Source organism: Anguilla anguilla, chromosome 6, assembly GCF_013347855.1.
Source record: "Anguilla anguilla isolate fAngAng1 chromosome 6, fAngAng1.pri, whole genome shotgun sequence".
Classification (NCBI taxonomy): Eukaryota; Metazoa; Chordata; class Actinopteri; order Anguilliformes; family Anguillidae; genus Anguilla; species Anguilla anguilla.
Window position 1 is genome coordinate 15,322,661 of NC_049206.1, and position 14,108 is coordinate 15,336,768.

A 14,108-nucleotide genomic window follows, 5' to 3' on the forward strand; every position below is an offset into this window, starting at 1 on the left:
TGTTTATTAATGAACACAATAGATATTGGTAACAAAACTAAAACAACATCTCAACTTGCTCTACAAGTAATAACGTTAAGCCCCTCTCCAGAAATAAGAGATGTGACAATGTTGTTTCTGTTTTGTTAGTAAATTGCTGGAGAAAGAGAGAGAGAGAGAGAGAGAGAGGGGGTGGGGGAGTTGTTAGAACTATTGCTGGCCGATCCGAAACAAAATTCAAACGCCTATCTGGATGCTGGGTCTGATAGATAGCTCATGGTAACGCAAGAAGTCTTGAGGATCCACCATGGGAAACTCCAGAACCAGTTCACGGGTAATATCCGTATAAGGGAAATCACAGTGCATATCTAAATCTATTTTCTTGCGGTCCAAGTGTGATACGTCGGTCCTGTGGTCCCCCTTGGAAATATAAAGTTATCATATTCTGTTCTAATCGGTCCAGAATGAGCGCGGACTGCACGAGCTACTACAGTTCAGAGAAACTCTTCGTGAACGGGTTTACTTGTCCCAAACCGGACAGCGATGCCAAGGCGGTGTTTTGTTGTGGATTTAACGACATTAAGTACTGCTGTGATGATCCCAATAGCTTTTTTCCTTATGAGTACGGATACATGTGGTGGCTGAGGTAAGATGTCGAAGCAGTAGCCTATATCTTTTTTCAGTGTATCTTTCTTTGCGCACTATCCCCTATGGTTTTACTCTTTAAAAGTGACTGCATATATCAGTGACTTGTGAAAACTTGAAGCTGCATCCATTTTCTTATTTGTCATTGAATGCATACTGGTAATGTTGGTGAGTATGATTTTGGGCTATAACGTCAGATGCTATGTGATTACGGTCATCCTGATAGTAGTTACATTACACAAATTATGTAGCCTAGTGCATGAAGGTTATGACTTTACAAGCCTAATTTAATTCCATATTAATTTGTTCGAGTAATGTTTTCGTTAGGTACGTCTACCATTAATCTGATATAAATCCAAGCCTGGTATACAGGCAAAACGGAAGCAGCTGGATTCAATGCAGTGTACACCCACAATTGTTTTGAGACTGTTTGGTGAAAAATATGGGATATTTCAACGAGCACAAACGGGCGTGCGCATGATTTAAAAATCAGCCTGTCATGGAGATGGCAAAGAATGATAAAGAACACAGAGATTACGCGGACCGGGGGTGGTGAGTTGTATTGTGCTCGCGGGCGAGAGGAGGGGGCGTGAGGGGTTGCTATCGCGGACAGGGGGGAAATGCGATTGCAGGTACTGTTAATGCTGCACTGTAATATGAATATTGTAAAATATACAGCAATTAGCTTGTAAGTTGCTGTAATACATTTCACGGTATGTTTACTGTAATACATTACTGAATTTTTTTTCTGTAATAACAATTACAGTAAACATACATATTTAGTTACACATAGTACATTTAGTTACACCCGTCTGTGGTGTGTAAGGGGGACTTCGAACTTCCCCTGTAAATACCCCTGTCCTTTGACTGACAGGTCTTTTGAAAATGAAAATCTAAAGAAGGGTTTGCATTATTATTTTGAATTTTATCAGGGTAGATGCGCGACAACACGGAAGTGAAATCACAAATGACAGAACTACAGTGGATTTTCATTTGCCTTGCACCATAAGGAGTTTGTGGGCCTTCAAACATGAAAAGTAAAATGACCAATTGAATTATCATTTTCTTTTTATCGTCAGTCATGCGGGAATATAATTTCAAGAGTATATATTTGATTGTTTCCATTTGCATTTTAATTGTGACCGGGTTGTGTCATATGCAGTATGGTATGAAAAATGAAGAGTCAAATGGACTTAAATGTGTGATGTAGTATGATCACACGGCAATCTTTTCGTGTTACTGCCACCTGATGGCAAATTTTTGAATTTTCTCGATTTTCTTTTGTGATTAAAAAATTAGTCCTTGATGAGTGCAAGAATTCAATGTAGGTTAAAATGTGAAACGGTTTGAAAGTAGGCAAAAACTATAGAAAACAACATCAATGTTTAAAGTAACCCAAATTTTAAAGACAGCAAAGTTAGCATAGCCTTTTGTGGCTGGAAAACTTTGGCAGTCAAATAAGCCCATTACTGTATTGAGATTTACGGCAAAAATATAGTTACTGTAAATCTCACCCACCAGCAAATTTTGACCAGAATGCTTTTCAGATCTACTACTACATATCATATACAGGTTCTACAGTAAGGATTTGTTCACTGTACAGTAATATTGCTTTGAAAACTACACAAATCATTTACAGTTAACACACACACACACACACATCGGTATGTGAGCAGGCTGTGCTCTCTGTAATAACAGTTGATTTCACTGTGCTGACCTCTCACCTTAGGCTTGTCCAATGTGGTGAAAAACTGCTGAAGTTTCCTTCAACTGGCAAAGCACAAGCCTCCTGCTCACAACAGGGCGAGAGCCCACAAGGAGGAAAATGACAAAATTATAAAATCAAATCATACATCATTTCCAATAATATAATGCCCTTTATCACTACTGCAGTGTCATTGTTCTAACCATTTGCTGACAAACAAAACAATAAACAATTGAAAAAGCATGTGCAAAACTTCTACTCCTGCGCTCTGTGAAAACGCAAAGTGAAAGTACTTGGGTACGCAGCAGAATAGCTTAGCCATCATTTCAGCTAGAGGAAAAAAAGTACACTACATTCAAACATGTTAAACTAGATAAACACGATGGGTAGATCATAGAGAACGTTGATGTTTTCGGGAAGTAGCTTGCTTTTAGGCCATTTACTTGACACTGGAATGTCTAATTGAAATCATTGTTTCACTGTTTGTAAGGTAAGATGTTGCTTTATGCTATTTATGTACACAGAAATGCTCGCTTTGAAATTCTTCTGAAAACACTTTAGATCAATGGAAATAATGCATAATGACTTTTGCTATCCTATGTACAAAGAGAAGATTGAGTGCTTGGGGCTCAGAGGGAGATTTTAGCGATGTCAATGCCATCACTGGAGTAGCTGTTGTTTGACTTGTTGCGGACAGTTATTGGATTATAGAAGACCATAACCATTAACCTGGGGTGTCAATTTCGGCCCTCCTTTGGGGAAGGGGACTGCCTTGTTATTTCTTTTGTTATCTCTAGTAGTGTTACTGACCGAGACTGGGGTTTTTTGCATCAAAGTGTGAAGAGTCTAAGCTTTACAATTCTAATTGCATTGCAACATGGAGTCTTCAGAATGACAGAGTGATAAGGGAATTGTCCTTGCACCATTCACCGATTTACATTCTCTACTGTACCATATCTGGTTAATAGTTTAAATTCTTTATGAGAAATACAGACGTTATCTTAAATATCAACGTTAACCACAAAACCATGAGTATCAGTAAGACATAGCAAACATTTGTTTGAAATCAGTAGCCTACATGTTAAGTACCAGGGGAATATGCAGGAGAAACAGACACTGAAATCAGAAACACACCAGGATCTGTGTAAGTCAAGAACCATTGCTGTCGGCTATCATAGATGTATTAAAATGTGAAGCATGGTGAAAGCAAATATATTTTGTTTTATTAACTTGTATTTGGCATATTTTACGTAGCGTAATGTTTTTGTTTTTCTATACTATATTTTAAATTAGAAATAAAATAGGCCTACTGGATGATTGGTGGGAGAAGGAGTAGCAGGAAAACATGAAAACGCCTATGAATGCAAGTCATGAAAACAGTCTATTAATGAAAGTGGCCAATTTGGAAAATCTAACTCAGTGACTCACGGGTGTGCCAAACATGATGTACTATTTTCTGTATATGGCTTTCACCTAATGGACATCCATAAACCATCCTGCGGAGAACAGGTAGGGGGAATAAACATGTCCTCACAGAAGTGCTTTTATAATGATCAGTGCTGTGGGCAAGTATTTATTTGTTGTCTGGAAGGCATCGATATTCTCGGCTTCCACTTGCACTTCTGTTTGTGCTCCACCGGAGGAGCGGTAGTTAAGGTGCCTGTAATTTTGTACAGATTGCCGAGTCCTCTGACTTCAGCTGTATCATGACAGTGTTTCCCAACACACAGCACATTTGAAAAGGTACCATACGTGGCTTCATTTGTGTAGAAGTGAAAAGGTTCATTTAAAATGTTTATAATGGTCAAATGGTGCAGAAATAGTCCTGTATGTTTAATACACTGGCAATCTGCATGTGTGAAGCCTACTAAACATGATTTATGGTAAAATTAGCCTAATTACAGTTAAATCAATATCTTTAAAAAAGTTAATTTAGGTCCGCGAATCCTGTATTTGGGTAATTTCAAGAATAGATCAGGAGAAACCATACACATGGGGTTCAATCTCTCAGCACCCTCTCCATCAGCCCCTACCACCTCTCTATCTGCCCCTACCACCTCTCCATCAGCCCCTACCACCTCTCTATCTGCCCCTACCACCTCTCCATCAGCCCCTACCACCTCTCTATCTGCCCCTACCACCTCTCCATCAGCCCCTACCACCTCTCTATCTGCCCCTACCACCTCTCCATCAGCCCCTACCACCTCTCTATCTGCCCCTACCACCTCTCTATCTGCCCCTACCACCTCTCTATCTGCCCCTACCACCTCTCTATCTGCCCCTACCACTTCTCCATCAGCCTCTAACACCTCTCCATCAGCCCCTACCACCTCTCTATCTGCCCCTACCACCTCTCTATCTGCCCCTACCACTTCTCCATCAGCCTCTAACACCTCTCCATCAGCCCCTACCACCTCTCCATCAGCCCCTACCACCTCTCTATCTGCCCCTACCACTTCTCCATCAGCCTCTAACACCTCTCCATCAGCCCCTACCACCTCTCTATCTGCCCCTACCACCTCTCCATCAGCCCCTACCACCTCTCTATCTGCCCCTACCACTTCTCTATCAGCCTCTAACACCTCTCCATCAGCCCCTACCACCTCTCTATCTGCCCCTACCACCTCTCCATCAGCCCCTACCACCTCTCTATCTGCCCCTACCACCTCTCTATCTGCCCCTACCACCTCTCCATCTGCCCCTACCACCTCTATATCAGCCCTTACCTCCTCTCTATCTGCCCCTACCACCTCTCCATCAGCCCCTACCACCTCTCCATCAGCCCCTACCACCTCTCCATCAGCCCTTACCTCCTCTCCATCAGCCCTTACCTCCTCTCAATCAGACCCTACCACCTATCCATCTGCCCCTACCACCTCTCTATCTGCCCCTACCACCTCTCCATCAGCCCTCACCTCCTTTCAATCAGACCCTACCACCTCTCTATCGGCCCTTACATCTACTTCTTTTAAAATGGCAGATGGCTTTTTGGCAAACATCAATAAAAAATTCTTGACCTGCAAAAGGACAGGACATGTAAAATTTCAACCCAATAAAATATAGCCCTCAGTTTAGCATCTATACCCCAGCAGTTCAGAATTCAAAATCCACCTCTGCACAGAACAAAACAGGAGGAGATTCACAAAGCTGCCATCTATTTTCCTCTTTACAGAGTTGAGAGGTGCTTTGATCACAGAGCTATTCCAAAGATTACACACCTGGCTCCTCTTGGAGTGTGTCAGGTCCTTGGTGAGCCCCTATTTTGGGGGGAAATGACAACTGCAGAGTAGAACAAGAAGAAGTTGCCTAGCTTACAGTAAGTTCTTATGGTCTCATATTGAGAGACTAATTTAGTTAGATCACTGAGAGTCTTGAGACATACACTACATATCCAAAAGTATGTGGACAGCCCTTCTAATTAGTGGTTTTAGCTATTTCAGCCACACCCATCGTTAACAGATACATTCAGCTTAAAGCCATGTGACTTTCAACGTGGCACTGTCATAGGATTCCACCTTCTCAACAAATGATTTAATCAAATTTCTGCCCTGCTACAGCTGCCCCAGTTGTTGTGAAGTGGAAATGTCTAGGAGCAACAACAGCTCAGCCACGAAGTGTAGAAAATCATCTGTCCTCGGTGGCAACACTCACTACAGAGTTCCAAACTATGTCCGGAAACCATGTCAGCAAAAGAACTGTTCGTCAAGAGCTTCATGAAATGTATTTCCATGGCCGAGCAGCCATACACAAACCTAAGTTCACCATGCGCAATGCTAAGCGTCAGCTGGAGTAGTGTAAAGCACACCACCATTGGACTCTGGAGCCGTGGAACTGGGTTCTCTGGATTTATGAATCACGCTACACTATCTGGCAGTCTGACAGGCAAATCTGGGTTTGGCAGAATGCATAGTGGCTGTAACTGTAAAGTTTGTTGGAGGAGGAATAATGGTCTGGGGCTGTTTTTCATAGTTTGGGCTAGGCCCCTTAGTTCCAGTGAAGGGAAATCTTAATTCTACAGTGTACAATGACAATCTAGAGAATTGTGTGCTTCTAACTCTGTGGCCAAAGTTTGGGGCAAGCCCTTTCCTGTTTCAGCCTGACAGTGCCCCTGTGCACAAAGCAAGGTCTGTAAAAAATGTTTTTCTGAATTTGGTGGGGAATAATTTGACTGGCCTGCAGAGAGCCCTAACCTCTACCCCATCAAACACCTTTGGGCTGAATTGGAATGCTGATGGGGAGCCAGGCCTTAATGCCCAACATCAGTGCCCAACCTCACTAATTCTCTTGTGGCTGAATGGAAGCGAATCCCCACAGCCATGTTCTAAAGTCTACTGGAATGTCCTCCCAGAAGAGTGGAGAGTGTTACGGGACGAAAGGGGGGTCCAACTCCATATTGATGCCCATGGCTTCGAAATGAGATGTTCAGCAAGTACATATGGGTGTGATGTTCAGGTGTTCACATACTTTTGGAAATGTAGTGTAGCTCCCTCTCATCTGCTGGAGGGCAGTGCTCTCTCTCTTTTGCCAAAAAGAGCATCTAGCTAATGTTTGATGACCAACACTATATTGCATGACTGTCAGGTTGTTTTAAATAAAATCAGTTTCATCTGGAATTAAAAAAACTTTTATGGGACTGCTATCTCAGGACACAAGATATAGCATGTGAAAGGGTAGGCTGTAAGTACATTTTTAAAACTCTTGAAGTTTTTTGATTTGGACAGTTTCAAATCCCAGCTGAAGTGCTTTATAATGAGAAAATGAACATGGTAAAGATTAGCATTGCTTTAATTATACCCCTTCTTAAAAACCAGAGAGATATAACAGGTCTCTGCTCAGTCAGGACAGTTACAGTATACCCCTGCGGATCTGCTTTGAACGTGAAAGCTATCTTTGATTTTATCTTCATATCCAAATTTTAGTTTTTGTGTGTAAACTCATACAATGTCAACATGTTTTTGCCGTTTTTGCAGTAATTGTGTGAAAATTGCCATGGAAACACACAAAAATCCTATGGCTTATCAAAGCAAAACTAAACCACTGAATATATGATAAGTCACTTTCTCTCTCTGAATGTGAGACTGGCAGGATTGTATTCTAAAGCATGTCTCTTTTTCCATTATGGCAGTGTTGGGGCACTGGTGGGTCTCTCCATCGCTGCAGTGGTCCTCCTAGCCTTCATTATCACCCTATGTGTCCTTTGCTACCTCTTCATCGCCACAAAACCAAGCCGGCTGGACAACGGTCTCCCACTTCGGGCACCAGGTACACTGCGTGGTAGGGGACCCGGTGGAGTTGAAGGCCTATAGAGCCCATGTGCAATGCATAGACCTAGAGATTGAACCTAAATCCTTAGACGAATGGCCTAAAAATAGTGTCCCTGGGTAGGATTTGGTATACATGTTCACCAGTTATTTCCTAACGTTACGAAGAGGTAATGGGACTCAAGGCCAAGAGAGGTGATTGATAATGCAGGAGACAAATGTTACAAAAAATACCGCTTGTATTTATTTTCAAGGTGAAGCAAATGAGCCAAAAAGTTATGGCTTAGATAATACACATTCCAAAAGAAATGTACTTAACCTGTAACAAACCAAAAGAAAATCTTGTAAGACATCAAAACACTATGGTCAGCTTCACATTCCAACAGCTCACAACTGCCACTCTCCCCCCAACCAAGTCTAAACAGAATGCCTTGTATAAGGCATCAACAAGGCCCGGGACCCCCACTGACACTGTCTGCTATCCTGACCCCCACGGACACCAAACAGACAGCACCTGTACTTATTCTAACACTTTATCCCCTTGCACTATTGTTTATTGTTTACTGTTTACCGTTTGCACTATGTTTATGTTATGTTTATGTTATGTTATTGCACTATGTTTATTTTATTTTATTTTATTTTATTTCATTTTATTTATCTTATTTTATTTTCACTGTTATGCACCACCGAACCAAAACAAATTCCTCGTATGTGTAAACCTACTTGGCAATAAAACCTGATTCTGATTCTGATTCTGATAATGATTCTGAAGTTCTTTAGACAGGTCATCATCACCAGGACTATACTATGAACATTACTGCATGGGCATTAGTCATTTGTAATTTCAACTGATTAACTATATAAGTAGAATTCCTCCTTACGTCACAATAGTAAACTCCTTTTTACAAATAAGCTCAAATCAAATAAGCACAATTATATACACACTCAAAACAGAAACACAATTTTTTTAAAAACATTTACATCCAACACCCTTTGCCCTACAGGGCTGGTGAAAGTGGTCTTCTTTTTGTCCGACTGGGCGAGTGCGACCTGTCAATAGCCCTTGGTTAGATCTAGTGTGCTTATGAAATGGGACTCACCTAATCAGTCGAGGAGGTCGTCCACCTGGGGCATGGTGTACATGTTAAAGTTGGATATCGCATTCAGGGGTCTGTAATCAATACAGAAGCGAAGGGAGCCATATGGATTGGGAAGGAGGACTATTGGACTTGACCAGAGGCTGCAGGCCTCTTCAGTCACCTCTATCCACTCCAGTCTTCACCACCACTGCTGCTCGTTCTGCTTCCGGGATTCTATATGGCTGCACATTCACCATTGCCCAGTCAGGTGTCTTGATGCAATGATCTACTACATTAGTGCATCCTGGATGGTGATGCACTAATGTAGGTCCAAAAGCACGATTCTGGTCCAAAATCTCTTTTACCTCTTGGACCTGATGGGGCGTTAGGTCCATGCCATAACGCACAGTGTTGCAGGGCGTTGAGGTATTTTCTTCTGTGCTGAACAGTGTGACTGTGGAAGCCAGGGGTCCGTCCACCTGCTTTTTAAGCAGGTTAATGTGGTACACTTGCTTGCACATTTTGCAGGAGACCTGCATTGACATACTGCACATTGGTGACAATAATCTTCTACAGCCCTATGCATTCCTGGCCAGTGGAATCGGACAGCAACCCACTTCAGTGACTTCTGGACCCCCAGATGAACACCCAGGACATGCGAGTGGGCTAAGTGTAGTGCTCCACACAGTTGTGACCTAAGCCTGAGGCAGGACCAGGAGTTTGCAGGGTTCAGTGCACGGCCATGCATTTTAATAGAAAAGGCCATAACGTGCAGAGAAGCACCCATCAAGGTTAGCGGATTATGGTGCTCACCTTTGCAGTCAACCTCTTTCGCTGCTTCTGCCGTAGGTCATTCAAATGGTTGAAAATGAATGGATTACAAATTCCCTTCTCGTCGGATGATGTGTTGCTTTACCCTTCTGGTGGCTGCGAGGCAGACTTCACTTTGCAGTTGGGAGGGGTGTAGGTCAGAGGTTAAATTCCCATAGTGTTGCATCCTTGAGCAAAGTACTTAGCCTGATTGCTTCAATATTATGTACAAATGTATTCTATATAAAAGTTATATAAGTCGCTCTGGGTAAGAGCATCTGCTAAATGCCTGTAATGTAATATCTGCCCTTTTCCTATCTTTTCGGTCCAGTGTTGATAGCGCTTGGCTCATTGGAGAATTTTCCTCTTAATAACAGCACATAGTAAGGGCTTTTTTGCAGATACACATCTTTTTAGACCAGCAGATTGTAGTTGTTGTTTCACTGTAGTCAGTCTCAAATTACATTAAGTTCTTTCTGTATTTGTGGTGCAGTTTTATGATGGTTTCTTTTGCTAGAAAACACAAGATATTTGTCTTCAGCCTCTTGATCTTTCTGCTCTTCCGTTAACATTACTGCCCATCAGCCGGAACCTTCCAAGTGTGTGCAGAACACTACACCTGACGTGCATTCAAGATGATGACCATTCGTGCCAAACTAAGTTTGCAGCAAACAGTTTATGTTGAACGATTTTAAATGAACATTCCATTTAGTTCGCCACTAAAAGCAACCACAGAGCAGACTTAAAAAACAGATACTTTGACGTATATATGAGCTCACATTACAGAAAAGTAGTACAGAGCAGACAACTTCAAATGCAATGAGGGGATAGTGTGGCTGCCAGACGACTCATCATTTGCAGTAACTGTCAAGTGTTTAGCCGATATCTTGCATGATTTTACAACGTTCTCGTGCTGCTGGAGTATGCAAGCTCAGTGTCGCAAAGTTTACGTTCGACTATTTTCTGAAATCTGTTCAAGACCAAATGGCGCTTTTTTTTCTTGTGCTATACGTGTGACATGCAAATTTCATAAATGATCTGGATGATGACCACCACGTCTTTCAGTTACATGAAAGGATGTATTTAATCATTTGTTTGGAAGACGGGTTGTGAGCTGTGAGAGAGAGCTGCTGCTTATGAGCTTGCCGCTCATATTGATTTGATGGTTAGCCAACTCATTTGCTACCTCAGTCTCATAAAACCATAAGGAACAGGTTATCAGAATGGAAATATATAACTGGGGGTTATGTGGCTGAGTTCCCACAGGTAAAATAATAATGACCAATTAGACTGGAAGGTGCTGCTGGGTGAGTATCTGAGATCCACCTGTTCACCTCCAGCACCATCACTTCTTGTGCTCATGATCGGGTCCTTTCAGGATGGCTTTATCTGAGTGTTATTACTATAACGAGTATCTCAGCTGCAAAGCAGTTGCAAAATTGGTACTTATTTCACTCATTTTACAATGTCCATTCTCCTTTGAGCTTGCCATATATTAATATTAAAATAAATACTACAAATATTAGAATGAACCAAAAAAAAAGTATTTTAGAAAGCCTAAAAAAATATAGGTGTAAAAAAACTGAAGTAAAATTTTAGGTTTATCCATATGAAGCATTTTTTCAGTGAACTAAAAACTTCATTAAGTACAGGTCACATTGTACTGCTGCTGGGCATTTCAGATTGCCTGATTTCAGTTACAGGTGCAGTGGCAGGTGAAAGCCTGTATCAGTTTGAGCTTTCCTTCATCTCTCTGTTTCAGGCCCTGAGCTGGGCACACTGGAAGGAGCCAGTGAGTCTAGCGCCCCTTCTGGCCCACAGGGTTTCCGCAAGCACTTCTTCAGCCGGAAACTGGACTGCGACAACCAGCCACCCGACCCAGACCGTCTGTTCCAGAGGTGCTTCATGGCCACAGTCACGACTGTTAACGTGGAGGGGCCATCTTAGATCAGCCTGACGTTGACCATGGTGGCAAGTTGGTCATTTCAGCGAGAGACGGTTCAGAAATTCTTCACACACACACACACACACACACACACAGGTTTTACACAAGCTGCTCTTCACCAAACACGCCCCCCCACCCCCAACCCCTGCTGAATATGGATGAGCATCACACTCAGCACTGTCTGAGAAATAAAGAAAAATTCTCCAGGGATCACCACACAGGAAGATTTCCTCCTAACTCCATGGTTCACAGATTATTCACACATCACACCTAGAGCGTATCTGTCGGTTGCAGCCCTGTCCAGTTAATGTGTGGTATGATTTCACCAAAATTATTTCATCATGTTGCCAATTCTGCCAAGAACTATATTATGATCAGACACTCACAGGAACTACTTTAAAAACAGATTAGGTGCTTAGGTGCTTAGTGAATTTCTGCCCCTCTGCTGAATCACTTCTACCAAGCTGAAAGCTTTCTGCCAGACCAGCACAAGCTGTAAGCTGTGTTAATTATCAGTGTTTTTTCTCTTTCAGTGCGACATCTTTGCTTTGCAAAACAACCTCATTACAAAGTCAGATTCTGAACATGCTGAAAAGCATTAATTACACAACACATTTGGTTCCTAAGTATTCCTCTGAAGAATACATTAAATGAAGTTCATGAAAACCAGCACTGTCACATGCACAGATGCATGCAGGGAGATGCAGTAGATATATCGGTTTGGGCAGCTGTATTTATTTTCTGGAGTTAGAGAAAGCACAAAAGGAGGCAGTGTGAAGATAAAAACTTCACCATTCACCAGCTAAAAATAGCAAACTAAAATGAAGGAACACCGAAGAAAAACCAGACAAATGGTTTTTCATCTCCCTCTATTGCTCTCTCTCCTCTCTCTTCCTACTCTCTCTCTCGAGTCCCCAGTCTGAGACACCTACTGTGAAAAGAAGTGCACTGCACAAATGTGGGCTTATTTGAAAACGCAACTGAAGAGCATGTGCCCACTAACCCTGAAGGGGTGGCCACTGATTCAGTTCCCTCTCCCAAACCGAGCCATGCCACAAGTGCAAATTAATTCACTCCAGTCATTTCCTTATATTTTATTATGTGTAAATTACTTTTCTTTTTCTTCAAAAAAAGTGACTTTGTGAAGTGCTTTGCATGTAAAAATTCAAATTGATAAAAGGGCTTGGACATTGCACTTGGACATTGTGTCTAGTTTTAGGCATTTCTCTACATAGTCCATTTTTTGTTGCAATGAAAATCCAAGCTAATTTCAATGGAATCAGCATTTTGTTTTCCAAATTATGCAATTTTGCTGCCGTATATGGTGCATTACAAAGGTGTACTTGAATGATGTTTGACAATGTCAGGCAATGAATTCTGTTTGAAATTTTGCTATTTGCAAATTGAGGAGAAATATAAGAGCCAAGTGAATTTGTACTCTATAAGGAATTCAACAGGAATTATGTTTGAATGGTTTGAGTGCAGTTACCTTTAAGTGCATGTTGTGCTTTTTCATGACAGAAAATCATTTTCTCTCTTCATGGTTTATCTCTGAGTCTGATGGTTACAGTATATTTGTATTGAATTGCTGTGGAATGATTTATTGGCATGAGAAAGACAAGTGCCCCAAACTCCATGTATATATATATATATATATATAAAATACTGTTCTTTTGTCTATGAAAGTTCTTACATTTGTGAATCATTAAATATCATGACCAAAATCTCAGCTGTCTGTGATTTTGTTTCAATATTCCGATTCTCTATCACACATTGCCTTAGCTGTGGGTCTGTTTTTCAACTTCACTGAGTATCACATTCAGGTATTTAGAGCTATTCAGACCACTAAAGCGTAAGTAGTGTAAGGTTTTCTAATGGTGGAGATTTTCCTTGGGCCCTATTGATCTTCCCACTGAATCCTGCAAGGTTGAGGTGACTTCCTCTGCCCGACAATGTATACAGTTCAATCCAGATTCATGCAGTCATTGACCATCCATATGCATACACACACATGGGTATTGGAATGGAATGCAATGCAATGCATGTAGCTGAGGGAACATTCAGTTTTCCTGCTGAAAAAATATAGATAAGCTGCTGGCCACAGAACTAGACCTGTGCAAATGAATAATGGAATAGCCAGGGAAATATATATGCTGCATAAGGGAATAGCCATGATATGCACCTGTATGAATGAATCAGGTATTTTTTTTTTTTTTTTTTTTTTCCCAGTAAGTTTTTATTTTAGCAAAATGTATAGCTAGGGCCTTTATGCAAATACTTCTGATTAATATTTGGTTGTTTTGTAAGAACGAATATGAGGGATTGGGATAATTATTTAGTTTTTCTTGTCTGTGCTCTAACAGAGAAGTATAGATATGTACTATACACGTTATTGTGTCTTGTTAGCCCATGTGGGCTGGGCATCCTTATGATGTCAGGTCCTAAAATAAATCCAAATCCAGTATGGGAGAGCTGAGCTGGAGTTCTGAGATACTGTTATCTATTAAACAATATTTTGTTTAATACTGACTTTGTCAAACTCCACGGCTATTACTGTTAGACAAACATTGTGTGGTGCGAAGGGCATACTATCCAGTCCAGAAAAGAAACAGGAATAAAAAATAGCCCAGCTTCATCTGAACTAAATCCTTTGAGCATTAAGTGCTTTGCACAAACAATCTTTT

The 14,108-nt window shown here is 41.3% G+C and overlaps 1 protein-coding gene across 1 annotated transcript; it reads left to right on the forward strand.

The window, feature by feature from the left end:
- Positions 1 to 164: 164 nt before the first annotated feature.
- LOC118229293 (protein shisa-like-2A) lies at positions 165 to 13,055 on the forward strand. The gene is made up of 3 exons (XM_035421148.1): positions 165 to 625; positions 7,455 to 7,591; positions 11,242 to 13,055. The coding sequence occupies exons 1-3, from the start codon at positions 444 to 446 to the stop codon at positions 11,424 to 11,426; spliced, it is 504 nt and encodes a 167-aa protein (XP_035277039.1). The 5' UTR covers positions 165 to 443; the 3' UTR covers positions 11,427 to 13,055.
- Positions 13,056 to 14,108: the final 1,053 nt, after the last annotated feature.